At 37.1% G+C, this 23,758-nt stretch overlaps 1 protein-coding gene across 4 annotated transcripts in view; it reads left to right on the top strand.

The window, feature by feature from the left end:
* The window catches only part of LOC128855247 (oxysterol-binding protein-related protein 8), a 110,084-nt gene extending 86,350 nt beyond the window's left edge, over window positions 1-23,734 (top strand). For 3 of the 4 annotated variants that reach the window (XM_054089974.1, XM_054089976.1, XM_054089977.1), the window contains 5 exons: window positions 10,290-10,432; window positions 10,551-10,729; window positions 10,798-11,662; window positions 14,163-14,458; window positions 14,526-23,734. In XM_054089974.1, coding sequence (XP_053945949.1) covers window positions 10,290-10,432; window positions 10,551-10,729; window positions 10,798-11,662; window positions 14,163-14,458; window positions 14,526-14,766 — 1,724 coding nt within the window. In that variant the 3' untranslated portion in view covers window positions 14,767-23,734. The remainder of the gene's footprint in view (window positions 1-10,289; window positions 10,433-10,550; window positions 10,730-10,797; window positions 11,663-14,162; window positions 14,459-14,525) is intronic. The other variant, XM_054089975.1, reaches the window with a different exon arrangement.
* The last annotated feature ends 24 nt before the right edge of the window (window positions 23,735-23,758 follow it).

The raw sequence follows: 23,758 nt of genomic DNA, 5'->3' as shown, positions 1-23,758 counted from the left end.
TTTCCATCACGACAGCACAGCAGCTCACGCCTCAGCAGTCGCAAAATTAATGGCGATTGGGATCCAACCCGTTTCACATTCCCCCTATTCTTCGGATCCCTCGCACTACTATTTGTTCCCCAATTGCAAGAAATTCCTGGCGGTAAAAAGTGTTTATTCAAACGAGGAGGTGATTGCAGAAACGAGTGGCTATTTTTTAGACTTGGGAAAAATCCTATTATTCTGTAGGGTATAACAAATTAGAACCGCGTTGGACGCAGTGTATAAGCCTAAAAGGAGACTATGTCGAAAAATAAGAAATATTAACCCCAAACAATTAATTGGCTTTCATTTTTGCACGGACTTTTCAAACGACCGTCCTCCATGAGGCGATTAGTTGGAACGAAAGTTGAATGTGAAAAAGTTCGTTAGTTGGAATTAGGTATTTAATAAGCCTATAGAAGGTAAAACGCGAAATATATTGTAATAATAACACTTGGTCTAATGCTCTTGGTTCTCAAAAATTTTGTTTCTATTTTACGTTTATTCTATTTTATTCTATTTAACGTAAATTAACGCATACTTAATAAAGAATGCAAAGAAACTTAGGGTTGAACGTAGAAAAGTTGAATGACTCAAAGTGGACTGGCGGCCATCTTTGCTGAAAGCGAACTATCAACTAAGAATTGCCTCATGTAAATACTCGTACGCCATAAGCTTTCACATAGTTTCAGCGTGGTTGACTTTTACAAGTGCCTCTAAGTGCCAAATGGTCCGCCTTTCGTTTGCTTTGGTCGCCATTATAGGCATAAAAATTACAAACTATTTGTAAGTTGATTTCACTACTTTCATGTTAGCACAAGCGGGGAGAGAAAATTACTATAAGAATCATATTATAAATTGTCATAATAGGTATTGCATAAAAACAGCCGGTAGGTTGGAATATTTACTTTGTTGCACACTCCGTTTTGAAATCGTCTTATTGTTTCGTTGGGTTTTCTGAAAATCTCTCCAAGACCCAAGTATTGAGCGCTTCTCACCAAGTGGCAGCATGCAAAAACGCTACTCCCAATATCTAATGGTACCTGAGTTGAACAAGTCACACGGCAGTTCCGACACAAGTTTGGCATCTCGCGCACAGACGCCAATTTTTCAGCAACTCTATACGACAATGACCAATTGGGAACGCATTGTTACCAATTCGGCGGAGAAAAATTTACGCAAACTTCGCAAAGCAGGACATTTGGGCAAACGTCAATCGTTCGATGAGATGAGTTCGATGGGTGATCTGAGTGATGTTTCCAGTGTTGATTTTCCATCAATGTTGGAAACACATCAATCGTTGAAATTGAAGATACGTCGCCATAATCAATTCCAGAAATCTACTTCATTAGGTCCGATGTCGCATGAGACATCATCATCTGGTGATTCCGTGGAAGAACCTATAGAAGGGATAGAGAGATCAGGCGCAATGCGGGCACTGAGCGCGCCACCTTTTGTGCTCAACGTTAAGGGTTTGCCCAAATTGTTCTTTTTCTTATTAAAATTAAATTAGTTCGCATTAAATGAATTGAATGTAATTTGCTAGATTAGCTGTGCCACATTAACGTTTGAGTGTATGGCTGTATTACGTGTACTGCTTATGCCCATTTCGGAAATGTATGCCGCCTAGATATCAACTTGTATGTACATAGGAGCATTCATGAAGGCCATTCAAGTTGTTTCATCAAAATTCATATGTACGCTAATTAATGTTCAGCCAATTGTGTATATTTGCATTGTCATTTAGACGCTATATGCAGCTTTACTTTACCAGGTTTTTGTCTTTTTTTTTTAATTTCAAAGAATTCAGTAAGCAATTTTTGCATTCCAGGAGAAATTAACCAAAAATTTGTACGCCGACGAAAAATACTCGACAATTTTTAGGTTCAAAAGTGAAACCTGAAAAACAGAATTAAGCTGGTGTAAAAACTTTCAGGTAGTGATTTATTGAAGACAATATTCTCGACTAACACCAAGCAACCTTGATTCACTTAATTTTATAATTTCCAATCTCAAATATTTCTTAGGTGGATTTACTTAATATATTTGCTTAAATTACAATCAGCTGCTTATGAAAAATTATTTGTCGGCTTCCAAATTAGCACAAACAAGAAGTTTTGCTCGACGACACAATAATATGGAATAATTATTACAAATTCGATAAGACCAAAAAATGTGCCGATAACCAAAAATTGAGAAGGTAAAGTGACAGTTCGATGTGAGAGCAACGTTTATTTTGTTGCGCAAAAAGATATTTTAGGCTACAAGAAAACATGTGATATTTCGTAGCATACCCTATGATCAGAAAGTACCGGGAATGTTTAAATAAAACAAAACAGAGTTAAATTTCAGGAAAATTTATTTTATATCCTTCAAAATATGACCCGTCAGAAGCAACACACATGTGCCAACGTTTAACCCAGTCCTCCATGCACGCCCAGTAGGCCGACGAAGGGATGGCCTTCAGCTCCTTCGTCGCATTCTCTTTGATCTCCTTTATCGACTGAAATCTCCTTCCACAAAGTGGTAACTTCAACTTGGGAGACAAAAAGAAGTCGCACGGGGCCATATGAGGAGAATGCGATGGTATTTACTTGGTGTTTGGTCAAATAGTTGGGCTCGGTGCGACGGCGCGTTATCATCCTGCAAAATCCATGAATTGTTTGCCCACATTTCCGATCGTTTGCGGCGTACAGCATCTCTCAAACGCATCACAACGATAAATAGTGACAGATGTGCGTCTTACAGTTCTACCAACATAAGAAAAAAATATGGACCGGTTCCCACGTGCGCGGTTCGTTTAAATTAAACATTCCCGATAGCGGGTATGATTGCACATTTTGTTCTATTAGTATTTTAAGGTGACAGGTTACAGTTATATATTATATATATAATTGGCGCGTACACCCTTTTTGGGCGTTTGGCCGAGCTCGTCCTCCTATTAGTGGTGTGCGTCTTGATGTTGTTCCACAAATGGAGGGACCTACAGTTTCAAGCCGACTCCGAACGGCAGATACATTTTTTGAGGAGCTTTTTCATGGCAGAAATACACTCGGAGGCTTGCCATTGCCTGCCGAGGGGCGACCGTAATTAGAAAAATGTTTTTCTTAATTTGGTGTTTCCCCGAGATTCGAACCTACGTTCTCTCCGTGAATGCCGAATGCTAGTCACGCACCAACCCATTCGGCTACGGCGGTCGCCCAGGTTAAAGTTGCACAGTTATAATATTCGATTCTTGCAGCGCTTACCAATTTCGAGATTCTAAAATATTCCTGCTGTGAATATTGCACATGCAAATTCCCTTTTCTTCCAATGGCGGCACTTTTATTTTCAAATTATTTAGAAGCAAACCAAAAATAGAATCAGCTGATTTGCCTTCTAACTATCATATTTTCGCATGTTTTGTTCGTAAATTTCTTTGGTATTTCTGCATTTAAGAGAGAAAGGACCCTACGCTACTGATAGTTTATTGGGTATGCGAGGTTTTACTTCTAATTTTTAGTGCACTTTTGAATATTTTCCTAAAAATAGAGAACCCTTTACCTTTTTGCTGCTTGTTTTTTTTTTTGGCTTTTTTTAAGAAATTCACTGTCTTACAGAGCGACAACTGCTATTTGGGAAAACTTATTCTATATTTACGTGTATGTAGATGCGTCATGTCTACAATCAAACACAAATCCACTTGGATACGGCCAAGGCGATCCATTAAAGGTGGTGTTGGTAAATCAGTTGATTTGTTTTTTTCTTTTGCTGTGTCCATGTAGCTGTCAGCACAGAATAAAACAAGGCGAATTAATGTGTTGTTTTCTACTTCGCCAATACCTTACCGTGGCAATCAAACATGCAAAACATTGTTGTTGATCCAGTGCCACCACCTTCAATAAATGCGCCTTAGATACGGCGATCACCATTTATTGATATCAATTTTTTGATATGTATTTGTTTTTTGCTGTCAAGGTCCACGAAACAAATTGAAACAGAAGTTATGATTGGTGGCAGCGAAAATTCGTTGCTGAAATTCGCTTTACTTAACACATCCGTGTTAATCAACGATTTTTGTTTTCCCGCCAATACCACTTTTGGACTAAAATTAATTTGACTGTCACAAAAAATTTAAAATCGTTTTCTTTTGTACAATATCGCATAAAAATTTTGATTAAAAGCGTTAGTAATTTCAGTTATTCTCTACTGCCGATTTAAAACTTACAAATAGAGCTACCTCCACCTTGTTTCAGTGTCATATTCCGTATATGTATTCGAATACACTGTTGGAAAATATAATAGAAACAGAGCATTTCAATTTTTCGAATCGAATTGTGTCATTTATATGTAAATTCTTTTATTTAGGGTTTTTTAAGTGTGGTTAACAGTTTTTTGTTCTATATTACATTTCATCTTCTATTTTGCCTCATCCTGTGCGCACTTGAGTAAACAAATTTGTTTTGTGTTTGGAAAAAATGATACAAACGGTAAGTTCCGATTTACACTGGGAAACATTTGGAAGGGAAACATTTTGTTTGTGGGAGAAGGACGGACGGGGAAGAGAGAGCGTTTTTTGTTCACCGTCACTGGCGATATACTTTGTGCCTCTTTGTCAAACTTAAAGAAGTAAACGTCAAAAGCAACGAATGTTGCCAAAAACAATTTTGCCCGTGTGACCGCGAATGAAACATCAAAAGAGAATTTCCAGTGTCTTCTTTCCAGATGACTCTCTGTGTAAATCGGGACTAACTATTTGGTGATAGCAACAAATTTTAGACGTTATAAATTTCGTTCGTGCGCTCAAAGGTAAAATAAATAAACTAAATTTTAAGTATAGGTTAATTATTATACTAAGAATTGCCGGGGGAAAAAGCCAGATGAATGAAAAATTTAAGAAAACAAGGGAGAACGATGAATCCAATAGCAGAATTATTTAAATATGCAAAGAAAAACGTGTTTAATGCTATTCATAACGTATTAAAGCTGAAGCTTGAGGAAGAAAATGCAAAATTTCAGGAAGAAAAAACAAAAAACTCATATAAAAAAAACAAAAAAAAACAAGTTTTTTTGTAATCAAACAAGCTTAAAACTGAGCTAAATTTGAAAGTAACAATAGTTGGACAGTGTCATACAGGTTACTAGAAGCCGGTTGGTAATAGCAAGAACACCAAGAAGCGTACCATTGTTGAGTTTACAGAACAAAAAAAAAAGCTTCAACTTGCAAGAAAACACCTCTTCGACGCCGTGGAAATTAGAACGAATTACCCAAAAAAAATCTGTTTGGATTTGACGGATATGTTTTGGATCTGTTGTTCGGCGACCCACAAGTAAACAGTAAAGCACGGTGACAAATCAGTAATGGTGTGGGGACGAAGGAGTAGCCCCAATATTTTGGATAAAATATAAAATGTGTGCGGTGGACTTTGTGTGGGAATATTGAATGATAAGAAGAAATGCCTTTAAGATAAAGGGTTTTCCAATAACACTTTTGAAGCTGTCATTTTTTGATATTTGATAAGTAGAAACTACGCCATTAATAAAAATGGAACGATACACGCTTAAACAACGCATTGAAATTATTAAAATTCACAATAAAAATGGTGAAAATTTCGCAGAGACGGTTCGTAAAACTCGAACAATTTTGGGTCATCGTGAGGCACCTTGTCGGACCGCAAAACAGAAATTGGAGAAAAAAATTCGAGCTGCTGGGACAAGTTAGTGCTGTGAAGAATAAAACCATGAAAATGATCCGGAATTCCATCGAAAAATCATCTTGAGTGATGAGGCCCATTTCCACTTCGGTGGCTTCGTCAACAAGCAAAATTGTCGGATCTGGGGCTCAGAAAATCCAAGAGTTATTGTTGAAAAGCCTCTCTATCCTCAACGTGTGACTGTTTGGTGCGGTTTATGGCCCGGCCGAGTTATTGGACCTTACTTTCTCGAAAATGAAGGTGGAGCAACAGTTACGGTGAATGGATTGCGCTATCAACAGATGATTAACGATTTTTTATGGCCGGAATTCGATGGTATTGATCTGGACAACGTTTATTTTCAACAAGACGGAGCTACGTGCCACACAAGGAACGAAACCATTGATCTATTATCAATATAACACCTCTTATTGGAAAACCCTTTAGATAGGAGTTTATGCATGACAACGATTCAAACCATACAATAAAATTAGCAAATGAGTGGCTTGAAAAAAAAGTGAATGTTTTAGAATGGTCTCCTAATTTAAACCCAATAGATCATCTTTGGGCAGAACTGAAAAACATAATCGGGGCTTTCTAAGTCACCAATAGGGAAGAAATGTGGAACCATTTGTATTTAAAAGTCGTGGTACTGTATTCATTCGTGAATTATAGAAATTGTGTTTTTAAATTTAGTAAATTCAATGCATCAGAGATATGAAAGAGTCATAAAGCAAGTAGGAGGTGCTGCGAAATACTAAATTAACTCTCCGTTATGTAAGCATTTTTCAAAAACACACAACATTTTTTTCTAATATTTTTCCAGTGAACGTTTTTTAAACTCGATGCAATTTTATTATTTTCTTAATTTGCAATAATTATTTTAACGTTTTAAGGTATAATATTATACATCCGGAGTTTTCAATGTTAGAAAGAAAAACGTCAAAATGTACATAGAAATATTTGTTTCCATTATATTTTCCAACAGTGTATAATTGATTTGATTTTGATGACGGCCATTTTGACAGCGAATTTGATTTATTCAATTGATTGTGTTTATGCTTTTAAAAATGCCGTCATTTAACAAATAGCTCAGCGCAATACAACAGGTGATGGCAAAAAAATGGGACTCTTCTTAACCTACTTTATAAGATAACGCATCAATTGATAGGTCGTTGCTACGAATATGTAAACTCGCTTCATCTCTCTCGCTCCAGGAAAACACAACAGTTTTGATAAATATGCCGTCTAAGCAACAGTGAGCGCATTGTGCATTGCTACAAAAAATTTTAAGTTTAAAGTAATAGTTGTCGTTAATCAATTTAAAAGCGAGAGAGTTACAAGATCTACTTTATGAGTGAAAAGAAATTGTTGCACTGAAAAGCTTCCCTTGATCACGACTACACGGAGCCGAACCAACCTCAAGAGTAAGTTTAACAATACGGGTGACATAAGCCAACGAGACGCCGCTACAGAAATGAATTGCGATCAAAGTTATATCAGCCAAACGTTAAGAAAACTTCGAATAAGGTGCCGAAGAAAAAGTTATATATATCTATAATTGGCGCGTACACATTTTTTGGGTGTATGGCCGAGCTCCTCCTCCTTTAATGTTGTTCCACAAATCGAGGGACCTACAGATTCAATAGCTTTTTTATGGCAGAAATACACTCAGAGGTTTGACATTGCCTGCCGAGGGGTGACCGCTATTAGAAACAACTTTTTCTTCATTTTAGTCTTTCATCGAGATTTGAACCTACGTTCTCTCTGAACTTCGAGTGTTAGTCACGCCCTAATCATTCGTATGGCGGCCGCCCGTTATTCCACCAAAATACACCGACCAAATATTTAGAACAAAGTCACACTGCCAATGGATGATTTGAAATGTCAACAAAAAATTGTACATTTTGGTCAGGTGCCTGGAAATGATCGATTTTATACTGATACCAATTTTATACTTTAACCCTCTGTTGAGCACCCGGGTTTGGCCACACTTTTCTGGCCAAACTTTTTGGACTTTGGACGTGAATTTAACATATTTCTATTAAAATCAACGACTTCCAAGTGCTTCCTAAAATTTAATTTTCTATCGATTTGTGGATTTAAAAAGGATCCTCGGAACAGGACGAAAAAAGTTCAGACCTGGGTGCCCAACCAAAGGTTTTAAAGAGGGTGTCCAACGGAGTGTTAAATGACATTTCCAAATGAATTTCCAATCAGAAATCAAAGTTCAAGTAAAAATTTGAACCAAAGCCAGTACTACTATGGCTTCTGGCCTGACAAAGCGTTGCCCCATTAGCTGCTAAAAATCAGTTGGTTGGTTGATTGGTTAAATTAGTGATTCATCCAGAATCCAACTAGCGCTTCCGCACCATTTTGTGGCCACATCCTCGTTACCAACTTGTTTAACAGTTATTTACAGCAAGACTATATCCAGTCTGTGACTATAGTCAGTTTAATAACCTGATTAGGTTGTTGACATCTAAGCCAGACAGTTGTTCGAGACTCTCCCACGATTGCTTGAGGTTGTAGGTGGGCCATAACGTTTTGCTACTTTAGCATTTCGTCTCGTCTCTCCATCTACAATCCACGATTCGGAGATATTTTATGGAAATTGCATGCTTGTTTGCTCCTAATGGTGTGAATATCGATTCTGCAGATTCCCCTCTTGCCAGTTTATCTGCTTTTTCGTTTCCATCAATGATCCGATTTCCCGGAATCCATACTCAAAAATCAGTACTTTTTAGATAATCTAAACGTGAGTTTTGTACCAAAAAAGTTGAATCCCAAAAACTTGCCCCAGTGCCGTCCAATAAAGGATTTTTTTGGAAATTTAAGTTCAATAGTAAACCAGACCAACTGGAGAGTTAAAAATTGAGGTGAACTCAAAAAGGGAGAACTCCATTCAAAAGCACGCTACAAGGCTAACCGTACAGCGAAGCATCAAACATCATTTTCAACTATATATTAATTAATCTTAGGCCTACACCACTGGCACTATATTAAATTACAAACGGTCTGTGAAGAAATAAAACAAATCCATTTTACAACGCATTTAAAAAAGTCTCATTTTTTGTCATCTCCCATTATTTACAAACAAGTACGAGTATATAAGTATAACAAAAAATATTAAATGTTTTTTACAGTACTGAACCTTAGCTTGCAGCTTATGATCATTCCATTTAAGTGTCAGAATCCCCATGGAATAATTACTGTATCAAAGGTCGAAAAGTTTGTTTCATAATGCAGTCAATTCAACTTTGTTGGTATAACAGAAAATGTTAAGTTAGCAGTGATAGCCGTATTACAAATGTAAACATATTTGTAAGGTGCATCCAGGCGTAGCCAGAAGCGCAACTAGACAAATAAAAGGGGAATCATTATTTAAGTCTTTCTGTTACAATTTTGCCATATTAAATTAAAATAAACAAAGTAGATAGATTCAGTTATTAATTGAGAAAAGTACTAAAAAACCATAAAACTTTCCATCACGACCTCCTTTATCTCAAAATACAGACAGCTCTGGTAGGCAACTGTTTCGAGAAAACTTCAAATCTAAGCAAAAATCAGCTGTTTGAATTCACTCTGTTGTGGTGCAATTGCTGAATATTTCTGAAACTTAATGGAACTCTTGTCTGCAATTAATCCTATGGTGAAAATACGCTATTATTGATTTATTTTATTCATTCATCGAGATTCTGCTCCAGGCGAACATATTAATGGTGGCAACGGTAAATCAGCTGCTTTGTGTTTTTCTTTCGCCTTGTACATTCGGATGTCAGCATAAAATGAAATGAAGCCGTTTCATTTCAAGATGCAAATATTTCAAAGGTGAGCTATTTAATAGAGCATTATTCGGCTCTGAGCGAATTCGACAGAATCAGCTGATGGGCTGACGTCACTTGAGGTGTGTTTACAAAAAAACTGAGATTGGGATATACGAAAAAAAATCAACCAATGACACTTCGTTGCCACAGAACAACGATTGATTGGACGAGTGTGTGAATGCTCGTACACGCGAATTGAGCGTGCAGAATTCGGCTGCCGAATCCCCAAGTAACGTGGCAGCCAAAGTTGCCTCAGAATTTTCTTTTTCACCATAGCTAAATAGCAAACCTGGTTAGCTATCATCCTTGGTTCCATTCGCACAATCATCGTATGCTTCTAGCGCCAACTTCATGTCGGCTGCGTGCACGTATGTAGCTGGTGCTTTTCTTTTTTCTTCTACGTTGTTGTTGGTCTAGTGCCACCGCCCTTAATGAATGCGCCTTGATTTTGCTCCCTTTACTGTAAATTTCAAAATTTCTCCAATCACAATTTTTTGTCACTCAAATCTTGTCAATTCCATGTTTTTATATTATTTTGCAGCCCATTTCAGTTAGAAGTATTAAAAACATTTGAAGTAAACAGAAGTAAATATAAGAAAGGAGCTTTGTGAAGCCTCTACATATGAAAATATAATTCATACTATTCCATCGTAGAATGATGCCCATATTTTTCTGTAATCATACACCTATTGCCTTCGAACAGAAATAAGGCGAAGGATATTTACATTATTAATTTTTCTCTCTTTTCATACAATCCCTCTAATAACAGATCTTGATGGCGACAGTCAAAATGAAGGTGGCCCAGCTGCTATGTCTGGTGTGGATACTGAGTCGGAATCAGATGGGGAAGCTGTGGTCGAAGAAGAGCCTGAAACACCATATGTGCCACTCACTGAAGAAGAATTCGGCTCTGTAAGTCAGACAATCCAAAAATATATATATATAAATATTAAATTAAATTTAAATTATTCGCGTGTGTTCGAGAGTAAAAACGACTAACTGCAATACTATTTCGTTTCATGTTGCACAGGTCGGTGAGCAGGTCGAAGAACTTGCAGAGGAGAATAAAAGTTTAATTTGGATTCTAGTGAAACAAGTTCGTCCAGGCATGGATTTAAGTAAGGTGGTTTTGCCAACATTCATACTCGAGCCACGTTCATTTCTAGATAAACTAGCGGATTCTTATTATCATGCAGACATCTTGTCTAGGTGAGTGTAGAAAGTGTATTACGTAAATCAAGCGAACACATGCAAGTCTCTGTAATCTTTGTTTACAGAGCCGTTATCGAAGATGATCCATTTACGCGCATGAAAACCGTTGTTCAATGGTACCTATCTGGTTTCTACAAAAAACCCAAAGGTCTAAAGAAGCCATACAATCCCATACTGGGTGAAACGTTCCGTTGCTATTGGGAGCATCCGAATGGTAGTCGTACATTTTATATTGCCGAACAAGTATCGCATCATCCGCCAGTTTCGACATTCTATGTGACAAATCGTCAGGATGGTTTCTGCATCAGTTGCTCCATCTTGGCCAAATCGAAGTTCTATGGCAACAGCACATCCGCTGTACTAGAGGGCGTTGCCACACTCACATTATTACCTCGTGGTGAAACGTACACATTGAATACACCATATGCTCATTGTAAGGGTATACTTGTGGGCACTCTGTCCATGGAGTTGGGCGGCAAAATTAGCATTGAGTGCGAGAACACCGGTTACAAGACGGAACTGGAATTTAAGCTGAAACCATTCCTGGGCGGTTCGGATTATACCAATTTAATATCGGGCAAAATTAAGTTGGGTAAGGAGACAATGGCCACCATCAGTGGTCATTGGGATACAGAGATGACAATCAAAGAAGCGAAAACTGGTGAAGAGAGTTTGCTATTTAAAGCTGATTCAGAAACGAAACATAAACGTCTGGTGCGCTATGTTGTGCCACTAGAAGCTCAGTTACCTAACGAGTCGGAACGATTGTGGGAAAAAGTTTCTTTAGCAATACGTAATGATGATCAAGTTGGTGCAACAGAACAGAAAACCGTGTTGGAAGAAGCCCAACGCAGTTCAGCAAAGGAACGAAAAGTTATGCTAACTGATTGGCAACCATTACATTTTCATTATGATCCGCTAACTACGCAGGTGAGTGAGCTAGAGAAAAATTTAGGCATCCTCGTAATGTAGATTTAAGGATATGAAGATTTATTGGTTAAATTTTGGGTAAATTATGTATGGTTTTTATTTTTATTATGAGTTTTAAAAGCTTAAATTTTAATAACTTTTTGGAATCTTGATGAAGAAATAAGGAAAGTTGATGAAGAAATAAGAAATAAAGTGATGCATTAAATATAAATTGCTCGATTGGCGGCTGGATTGGCGCAGTTTTTGCAACATTTATCGAATAAAGTTTTAGTTAAATGAATGTAATTGACGAGTTATGGCATCTCTACACAGGGCAAAAGCAAATTAAGTATGCGGAAGTCGCTCATCTTGTCCAACCTATTGCAAGGCGCTGCGAAAATACCCGATAAGGCGGCTCTTGGATTTTTTGATAGACTCTGTGGAAGGCTTAACGCCTCTATGATACCTATAGGTGTATGCGGTATGAACTTATCGAAGACTTCAATATAATTCAGTGAATTGCGGGCTAGCGATTACACTGTTAGCGTAACATTGGATACAAGCACTCCACCTCTCCAAATCAGCTTTCCATTCAACTTTGTGCTAACTTTTTCCTCTGGATTGGCGCTAGCGGGCGTTAGCTTGAAGCCAAGAAGCCGCCATAAAAACGTGTCCTTTGTGCTAGCTAGACTATAGAAGAACAACGCAAACTCTTTTGCTAATTTATGAAAAAACTAGATATTACACAAAGCTCGGCCTTTGAAACTTTTCTTTTTTCCTTTTTGAATTTTTTTTTTTATATCCCAAAAAACATGAATTCAGTTAGTTGTGGTTGTTGTAGCAGCATAAACATCCCCCATACGTATACGGGAAATGCGCTGAAGTGACAGTTCTTGGCCGGATATAAATCCGGGTCGTTTCGGTTACGGAGAACCAACTGTCGTGCGAACGTGAATTCAGTTAGTCGCCCAAAAAAACTTTATTTTTTTACCGTTATTATGTATGACACCTTGTTTGTAAATTACTTCGTAAATATGTTAATGAACGGATTTGTACAAATTCTCCAGACAGCCTAATGAAATTTCAGACCAGGCCGTTTTAACGGTTCGAATTGAAGCATTTTTGGTCGTCAAATTGTTACCCATTCTTATATACCTTACGAGCAAGCCAACCCTAAAGTTTCAACGTTTTGGGACGCAATTCAAGTTTTGACCGCGCGAAGTGTGTACTGTTGCATTATCCTTTTGAAAGATCCAATTTTTTTCCTTGTTCACTCCTCTCGGGGCATAGGGTCTTGACAAGACTCTTCTTCCATTGGTTTCGTTAATCTATTTGATTTCTGACAGGGTCGGTGATTAGCCGGCCACTACCAGTCCTAAATAGTGGTAATGCCCACATGTCGTTGCTTAGGAAAAACGCTTTGCTGCTTGGAGCGCCATCTGTGTGTCACATTTTTCTGCCAGAAGGACCGCACAAATGGTTGACGACTTCGCTACATTTGGTGTGTCTGCGCTATTACCGCGATTGCCTACTTCCTCTTGCTGGCGCCACTGATGCAATGTGTAACTGTGTGTGTTTTTTTGTTTGAAAGTAGGTAAATTGAGAGAAATGCGAGGATCGTGCTTTACGTGGGATTCGAATCCACAACCTCTGGGATGGCAGGCTAGTGCACTTACGCTAGACTACTAATTAATAGGTGCAAATGTTTCACGAATCTCGGGGAAAAGATGATTCCAACAGAGCTTTTTAACTGTTTCCCGTCCATTTATAGTCGCAAATTTTAAATTCGAACGCGCCATAGTAGGATACCATAACACCACTTAAGTAGTTTTCCTCCTTTCTTAAGCCATGGAAATATTAATCGTATCCATCCGGCACATCTAGATTGAACTTCTTTTCGTTATTTGGCGAACCCTTTTTTCGGCAAGGATTGGCAGAAGGAAGTTAAGTGATACATTTTAAACTAACCCGAACGATATGTGTTTATTCAAAGAGATAGTGAGAGTGAAAGAGAGGCAGTATATCTTAATATCTTCTTTCGATGTTCAAAAATTTATTAATGCAAGTTACGTCAGGAACAGCAACTAATGCCAGCAAGTTAAACGGTGTATCTTGAAACTATGATAGACCATTGGCCCAAAAAAGCTTTTACAGAACCGCAAGAAAAATCAAAAGTTCTATATTAAATTCTACTTTTCGTAACTGCTAAATAACGTGAAAATATGGCAAATATTGAAAGTTTATGTCCAAATGTTTTTCAAAGAAGTAAACCATAGATTACAAGCCTTCAAGTATGTTAACTTTTAATTTTATTTTTGTTAATAAGTATTTATTTTCGACAATTTGTAATGAAATAAATATTCAATTTCATATTTTGTTATTATAAACCATCCTGATATATATGTGTAAAAAATTGAATAATATTTTCTATTAGAAACGTATCAAGCTCTCATAACGGTGGTGGTGTTGATCGACATTTACCCACATCGCTGACTTATTAAATTTTATTTTCTTTCAACAGTGGGTTTACAAGTACGCCGATTTGCGTCCATGGGACCAACGCAACGACTTGAGGCAATACGAAGCTAATTACAAAGTACTCACGAAGACACGCCATCGGGCGCCAATGGTGCGTAACCCGAGCATCGTCACTGCTGATCCGTTGCAGTTAATTAAATCATCTTCTTTATTGAAGGTTAAACACCGAAGTCGCTCGATTTTGGCGCTCGGCCCCGATGATGACAAAACCGATTCCAGTTTATCGAATCCAGATTTGAGCAAAGTGCCAAACGAAAAATCTAGCAAATCATTAAAAAAGTATATAAAAATCATAAGCACTTACGATGAAATGTATACAATTTATTAAATTGTATTTTTTTTACAGATTGGCATTAGCAATCGAAAAGATGAATCACACTCTAGAGGAGCACACACAACACTTGCGTGCAATTCAATCAACTTTGCAAAGAATGCAATACAATCCCAGACAAGTGGGTCGGACATCTTGTGGAGGTTTCGCTGATATTGTGCCGCGCACTGTTCCCCAAACGGTGGTAATAAAGTCAATGGTTTACGCGTTCGTTGGCTTAGCTGTGTGCTTTCTTATGAAATGGATGTTTAAGTAAATCGTTAACGGTACAAGGTTGGATTAATTAGGTACTTCGCTTGCAGACAATTTTTATTTTGAAGTCGGTGGATGGGTGGAGGGTCAAAGACTTGTGTAAGCTGGCACGCTTTGCCATCTAGATACCTAACCGTAAATATTGCTTAAAATTACGGTTTCATAGCACCCTTTTTCGCTAACTTTAAAACCAGTTTTAAGGTAGTATTTTACTATGTGGTATTACCATTACCTCAACTTGAACTATGATAAGCTTTTTTAAAATGTTTTCCTTTGTATTTATGTTTTAAGGTTGTAAACTATTCAAGAAATTTATCACAGCCTACATATTATTTTTACAATTAATTGTATCAATAATCAAAGTGTAAAAATATATGTTGAGCTATTAAGATGTCTTAAAATTAAGTCGAAAAGATTTTTATTTGAACATTATAATGACAAAAGCGCTTCAGCGCCCATCAAATTAACCCTTTAGGCGTTTATGTCGAGTATACTCGTCATGAAATGATGACATTTTTTTGTTAAATGTCGAGTATACGCGTCATTAAGAGAAAGAAATCCGCTTTGTTATTTTTTTGTTATATTTTAGTAAAAAAACTATAAAAATATTTATAATTTTAACACATTTTAGAATTACATTACAGAATACATTACATGCGTAATCAAATAAACTTAAATAAATCAATCAATTAAATTCCTTTTAACACTTTAAAGACGTTTTCGTCATCATCTAAAAATAATTTTCAAAATAAAACAAGACGCTTAAAGGGTTAAGAATATCACAGCAGAACCCCCTTACTGGGGCACGAATAATATTTACACACTTTAAAATTCTGAAAATATGTAGAAAAAAAACAGTTACTTCAAAAAGATAAGATCCCAAATTGCTTGCCAAAAACAGGCAGCTTTATTTCTATCATTTATGAGGGATATTTTATACCTACTTTTACAACATACAAACAACAACAACAACGGCTTTGTATTTGGCCAAGAAATATCATTTCTGTGGCATTCTTAAAAATTTGTTGGCGATATTTTAAGCTGTCTTAGCAATAACAACAATTTAAATAACGGGTCATTCAAAGAGCGCACCTAGATTTTTTTAAAAATAAAGCATGTAAAAATTTGGGTTCTTTCAGGTCTCACTATTTTTATTCAAAATATGACTCTTCTTCTTCTTCTTGGCATCACAGTCCTTAGTGAACCATTGCTTCATTCCCAGCCTTGCGCCATCGGTCTCTATCTAGGGCTACCTCCTTCCACCGTCACACGTTCAACTTTGCCAGGCCATCTTCAACGACTTCGAGCCATCTCTTTCTGGGACGCCTCCGCGCCTTCGGCCTCCAACAGGGCGCATTCAACTGCCTTTCGAGTGGTTCGCTCCTTCGGCATTCTAAACCCGTGTCCGAGCCATCTTGTCTTCAGAGATTTTATAAATCTTATCACAGTTTGGTTTTTTGCTAATAGTTTCACCTCATGATTATTTCTAATTCGATAGGTACCGTCTTGCAGTCTTAACAATTAAATGTGAAAAATGACATCATTTAACCCTTGATCATTAAACATTCGTACTATACTAGACGTAGACTACGCACGCCTGCAGTTTTGCAAATTCGACATATTTTCGTCGCACCACCTCACTAACAGAGCACTCAGAAATAGTTAAATAGAAATAATATAATATTTCGCTTAATTTACACTCGTTTGTTTGAAATAAAAATAAGGAAATATAAAACTATACTCGCTTTTAATTTGCAGTCTGTGAGACGATCGATTAGTGACAGAGTAACACTGATTTAAGTTTAGTGATCTAGAGCTATCAATATGTCCGTCATGAGCACCTCAACAGGCTGTTATACGAGAATTGAATTTTTCAAGGACTCGCTCACGCATGTTGTGTTTCAGCTCTGGAATCGTTCCTAACTTATTCACAGAGACTTTACTTTTCAAAAAATTGCCCTAGTGGAGTTTGATCACATGATCTAGGTGTCCATGATCGCAATGATCTCGATCGAGAGACTTAGATCGCAATAATGCAATGTTTTCTCGTGTTCTATGACTTGTAGCTCACACCTTTTGAAAATAAAGATAGTCTATGTCTATTCCTTTAAACTTAGGCGTCAAAAAATGTTTAAACTGTTGTCTGCAGCGATTTCCAGCTCTTCCATTTACATCTTCGAAGAAAAACTGGCCAATTATTCCACCACACAATAGGGATTTTTCGACCAGTTACAGGCTCCAATTTTCAACCGATTTAAATAGTTTTTTTTAGTGCTCGTAAATGATTTTGTAAGAGATTGACTAGGTTCGAATTTCAATTTTTTTTAATAAATCAAAACACATCTTTGAATAGACGCATTTTTAAGAAAATTTCAGAAAAGTTTTAAAAACAAAAAAAAAAAAAAAAATATATTTATGGATTCAGATTCGGTTTGGAATTTTTTTATTGCAGTTTATATCAACGGTAATGCATCGGAAGAAGTTTCCAACGCCTCTTAAATGGTGAAATTATACCATAACTACCTAAAAACTTAAAAGCTAATTTCAAATTAAAAAAAAATTGATATATACGTTTTTGGGGTTGCTGAACCAGCCCAAAAGCCACACCAAACAGTACATTTTAGTGGATGTATTGATTTTTCTGAAATTTCAATCAGTTGTCTAATGCGATATCCCTTGAAAGAAACAGCGCTTTCACTTTTCAAAGCTCGCCGATTATTCGAACATCCCAAAAACCACACCAAACAGTGCATTTTAGTGGATGTTATGATTTTTCTGAAATTACTCGAGGGTTTTCTTCTTCCCAGATGCAGCATTTTTGTTTGTTGGCAAATCCATCCAGTGTGAAATGAACTTCAGCACTAAAGATGATTTTGCGATATTTTGCTCTTAAAGTGCGTCCATTTTCATACTAAGTTTCAATAATTTTAACGCGCCGTATAAAATTGTGCATTTGGCTACTTGACAGATGTCAAAGATGACATAAAAAAGCCACCGTCTAGGAATTTTTCACTACTGACACGTACGCATCACTTTTGAAAGACCCTGTATTAGTTTTTACAGCCTGTTATTAATGTCAGCAGTTGCGTGCTCCTTAATGCTTCTGCTGCTTTCGCTCGAAGTTCTTTTAAAGCGCCATTGAAGCTTTGTTTAAAGATATAATTCGCTATTCCTAGTAGATCCCTGAAGCTATTTTTTGCGAAAGTTTTCGACTGCATAAAAAAAGGAATTAATATTTTTTGATCGTAATATAACGGTATAAATGTTTACCTAAGACGCTGCATTAATGGACTTGTTGTTTTTGTAACAGTATAAAAGATTCCCCGATGGCCGTGGCTGAATGGGTTGATGGGTGATTACCATCCGGGAGCTCAAATCTCCGTGCAAGAACATCAAATAATAGAAAAAGTTTTTGCTAACAGCGGTCGCCCCACGGCAGGCAATAGTAAATCTCCGAGCGTATTTCTACCATGAAAAAAGCTGCTTGTAAAAACTATTTGCCGTTCGGGGTCGGCTTCAAACTGTAGGTCCCTCCATTTGTGGAACAACATCAAGACAGACACCACAAATAGCAGGAGGAGCTCGGCCAAACACTCAAAAAGGGTGTACGCTCCAATTATTTATTTATTTATTTATTTATAAAAGATTCCCTATAATTTTTGTTGAGTTCTACTGAATGGGCAGTCGGAGTAGTTCTGGTAAGGTAGGTTAGAAAAAGCTCGTTTGTTTTAGTTTTACACGTACTGTGGCTGGCATATTTAACTCTTATAGCGTTTTCTTTTCCTGAAATAATAAAAGTGACTTTATTACCTGATAACTTTACGAAAATGTTGCATATTTCATCAGAAAAACTTGTATTGAATATAATACAATTTAACGATATACTTCCATTTTTTGTAACAGTTAAAATTTTCGAGTTTGTGTACACAGATAAATAAAAATTTATTATTATTATTATTGACATGTTCAGGTGATACAATACATATAGGTATATGTACTAAGAACTTAGTCTATCTACAAAAGATTTCCACATATTCCGATTGCTGGCTAGGAATTTTAATTCATTGAATGGCTTTTTGGATTCCTGGTTAACGCATCTACGCCAAGTCATTTTGGGACGCCCTCTGTTTCTAGTGCCTTGCGGGTTCCATTGTAAGGCTGAGTAGACTATTTCGTCGGGTTGTTTTCGGAGGGTGTGCCCGATCCATTTGTACTTTCTGTGCATTATTTCCTTTTCAATAGGCTTTTGGTTCGTCAGTTGCCACAGGCGAGGGTTAGATATAGTACGTGGCCACCAGATTCAAGGTCCATGAAGCGTCTCAAATAGCCTCTCTGGATTAATGCCAACCTCCGCCTTCACGCGGTGTTTCCTGTTATCACAGAGTTGAGGCCCTGGCGACCGAGCGTATGGCGGTATAACCATACCCAACACCTACTGTTGGAGGAAATACCATCAGCTTCGTCATAGACCTGGCGAGTTCGGAAGCCACGTGTCTAATCAACGAAAAGCGAAGGTAGCAGCCCTACCACCGAACTAAGCGGGCATATGCTAATAACTTATGTTCCGTCGAAAACTCAACTATTCGTGTATCTACAAGAAATGAAATGAAAATAAAAATCAGCTGCACAATATTCCCCGTCGCTCTTTTGTAGAGGATAAAAATTGTTGTCTGATCATAGTGCTATAATTCGAGAAAAATCACGGGCAGAATAAATACAACTGAAGAACAACCGAACATCGATTTTTGAGACCGAACCCAACATCAACCAATTTCAGCTCTAGTGGAACAAAACAAACGTTTTAGAAATCCAATATTTGCAATAAAATTAAACCAAAGAAAGGTAAAACAGTTCAATCACATAACATATTCTTACTAGGTTGTTCAATAAGTTTAGCGGTTCGATAAGAAAAACACTATTGTATGATACTATTTCTTTACTACTCAGTATAGTCGCCCTGAACATCACTGGTTCCAACGAGATTCCAATTTATGACTTCCATCCCTGAAGGGAGAAGCTGAAAGGGCTGCAAAATACGCACCATAGCTGTTATGACCTCATCATTTGTTGAAAAAAGTTTTCCATGCATGCATTTTTTTAGGTCTGGAAACAGATGGAAGTCGCTAGGGGCCACATCTGGGGAATACGGTGGATGCTCCAACAATTCGAACTTTAATTCATGCATTTTAGCCATTGCCAAAATGCTCTTGTGACACGGCGCATTGTCCTGGTGGAAAAGGATTTTTCTTCTTTGCAAACTGGGTCTTTTTTCACGATTTTTTTCCTTCAGCTGGTGTAACGGTTACAATAATATTCAGAATTTATTGTTTGACCAGTTTGCAATAAGTCCTCAAACCAAATTCCTTTCGCATCCCAAACAGTAACTCGCTAACACCTTCTTGGCCTTCTCGATTTTTGGACACGAACCGGAGAACCAGGTTCACACCACTCCTTAGCCTCTTATTTTGATTTAGGATCTTGGGTACATCACCATGGCTCATCCATAGTGACGAATAGATGCACAAAATTCACTCTATCCTTTCGAAAATGCTTTAAATGTTGCTGAGAACGTCGCATTCGAATGTGTTTTTGTTACATTGTTAGCGAATGTGGCACCCATTGTGGGCACAACTTTCTGAAATCCAATACTTCTGTCAAAAAATTACCTTCACCGCCCAATGAGATGTCTAGGGTTTCTACTAAATCTCTTTCAGTCACTGGACGACATTCCAATAAGATATCCCCTGTATTTTTTCTACGATTTCTGGTGTAGTTGTTTTCGGACGTCCTTGACGTGGATCTTGTTGTTGTTGTAGCAGCATAAACATTCCCCATACTTACATACGGGGAATGCTGTTGGAGTGACAGTCCTTGGCCGGATAACGGGTCGTTTCGGTAACGTAGAACTGATTGTCGTGGAAACGTGGATCGTCTTCAATGCTTGTACGACCACGTTTAAATTCATCAACCCATCTTTCTACTGCACTAACTAACGGCGAATAGTCCTTATACACTTTCAACATTCGTAAGTTTCCTTTGCTTTTAAACCTTCCAAAAATAAAAATTCAATCACTGCTCGATACTTGATTTTTTCCATTGTAGAAAATACTGTGACACGTCGATACAAAATGGCTTGTATATGAAATTAACACGTTGGCTGCCAATGTATCACCGGTGATCATTTCAAAAAACTACCCCCAGGTGCCAATGTATCACCAGTGATACACGCTTAGGCCCCTAGATTTTAGGGGCTGGGACCCTAACGGAAGGAGTTTTTGGGAAAATTTAAAGTTTATTTTAAAAGAAAAAATATTTTATTTCATAGTCAAATACAAAGTTTTGAAATAATACGAAATTAGAAATGAGAAAATTCAATTCAATTCTGGAAACAGAAAAAACCATATTTTTTGTTTTTAATTTTAATGTAGTTGTTGAAAATGTTTAAGACATAGGTAAGGTGACCTCCGACATTGGGCGCAGTATGTTGCCACCAGTTTGGCCTTCTTCCTGGCGACTGACGACGAGTTTGTCGTCTTTAATTCTGAATAACACATGCCGCAACGATGTCTCTTGCGCCTACCATCCTTTGTTGCTTCTGTCGACGTTATTAAAAAGTGTTTTCCCTGCGGAGGTGAGCGCGCTATTGAAGCGCTATCTTTTCCACTCATGAAAAGGATAATCCTTTGACGAAAATCAGGATATTTTCATTTTATAAGTTTTTGGCACTGTTTCAGAGGACTGGGCATTATCTGCAAAGTGAATGAATTTGAGCAAGATCTGGAACCGGTTACGAGCCATAACTTGTGGGACGAATGCGTTTTTGAACAATGTGCTTGGTTTCCAATAGTCGGTTATTGCAGGGTATCTTTCCACATATTCATCCTACTGCTGCTGCGAGTACCGATGCCAGTTACTTGAGAGTTTGCATTCCTATTTGTCTCTTCAACAATAATATCCAATATCTCATCGGTTAAAAACTATCTGAAATATTGAAATGGCGTACCGGCATCATATTGCAAAACCTGGGGTGGATTGGTAAATTCTTCTAAATTCTTCAAAGTCTCTCCGGTAGCAGGCGAGGTCCATGCTGTCGTAGTTTCCGTCTGTTCTTCATCAGCAGTATTATTAACATTTGTAGCACTAACATCGAGGTCCTCATCAATACTGTCATCACTCCTTGTATCACTGCCTGAATCTGGGATGTACTCATCTTCATCTGGACTAAAATTCCACCACTAACACTGGAATTTTCCATTGAATTCAACGCGTCACGTATTTCCTCGGAATTCATAACTTCACAACTTCACTTCACTATATTTCACTGTAATTTGCAACCAACTGCTCGCTATGAACTCAAGTTTGATACTGATTTATTTTGATTTACTTCTTCGAAAGGAGATCACCGGTGATCACATTTCAAAAAAAATAAGAATAGTTTTAAAAAAACGGCAAGTGGTCACCGGTGAACACAGCACAAAAACGTGCTCATACGCGTCAGGAGCGTGACTTTTATTCCTGGTAAAAATATCTCGTTAAAATTCAAACGGGTACATGACTTTTTTTGCTTGGCACCTGGGGGTAGATTTTTTTTGTGATCACCGGTGATCCGTGGCAGCCAACGTGTTAAACTTCACATACGTCCATACGAAAAGTGTACTAAAATCACAAAAAAATGTAGGCTAGTATCAACATCCTCCCTTATCCAACTGCATCGAACTTATTGAACAGCCTAGTATGTTTGTGAAAATAACAAACAAACAAAAAAAAAACAGATTACTTTTACATGTGTGAATTTAGTAATTAAAAATAAATTACTAGTCACATACATTTTTTTATTGTACGAGTAATCAAAATGAAAGGCAGAAGTTTACACTTTGATCTAAAAATCTTTTGTGCTCTCTACTCATCACAGTACTTCACCCAAGCCCAGTCGCCTCAATAAACCTTAAGCGGAGCTGGGTTGGGTTGAGTGTACATTTATGCCTTTCTTCTGGCTGTACGAGGCCGAAATGTCTGCTCCTTCTTCTAATGTAATGTAAACAGCAAAGTTTATTACCATTTTCACCTTGCAAGTAGCGGCATCATCATCAATCAGTGTAGGATCTGACCTGCAGTACTGAACACACGCAATGGAGGAGAGCGGAGAGATATTTTAAAGCAATTTTGCAATTTTTTTAACAGGAAATGCAGGCTTATATATCAGTATTGGCACTTCTTTGGCAGCAAATATCCATCAAGATAAATACCCAATGCGTTGAAATTAAATCGCTATCGTGTAAATCCCAAAGGCTGTTATGCATTTTTGCTGAAGGCATACAAATTAAGAAAAGTGCTCTTTTTTCTTGCCGGAGCCGAGCCGAGCCGAAACCGAACAGAAATTTTGTGACCGCACATTGGCAAAGCCGAAATTCGGGCGTTCTCCGTTATTCGTTTCTTTCTTATTTTTCTTCTTTCTCTCTTTTATTTATTTTTATTTTGAATCAGTTGTTGTCTTCTATCTGCTTTTCTACAGAATTTGTACGTAAGAAAACAAATTTTGCACTATCCGAATGGGCCTGGAGTCACTGTAAACGTTCCTAAGAAATTTGATATCCTTATAAAATAGTTTCCTATAATAAAAGTTATTTGAAAACATATAGAAATATATGTTGGTATGTAAATTTAATTCCTTGACAAATACAAGTATTTCTTATTAAAATTATGATATAAATATTTTTTATTTTAAATGTTAATAATACAAAAATTATCAGCTGTAATTGAAATAAAGAAATTAATTAGTAGTTGATAATGAAAATGGAATTTGAATTAACTAATTTGTATTTTTTCTATTTATCGTGTCGTGATTTGTATCAACGAAATAAGACATTTAATTATAATCAACTTTGAAATATTTATAGCAAATATTTTTCAATTATAGCACCCATAAACTATTGTTATATGCGTAATAAAAAAATAAGCAAAAAAAAAAAAAACTATCGGCCACACAACGCATTAGA

The sequence above is a fragment of the Anastrepha ludens genome, chromosome 2 (assembly GCF_028408465.1).
Source record: "Anastrepha ludens isolate Willacy chromosome 2, idAnaLude1.1, whole genome shotgun sequence".
In the NCBI taxonomy this organism is placed as follows: domain Eukaryota; kingdom Metazoa; phylum Arthropoda; class Insecta; order Diptera; family Tephritidae; genus Anastrepha; species Anastrepha ludens.
Note: the sequence above shows the minus strand (reverse complement) of the source record. Positions and strands in the feature narration are given on the sequence as shown.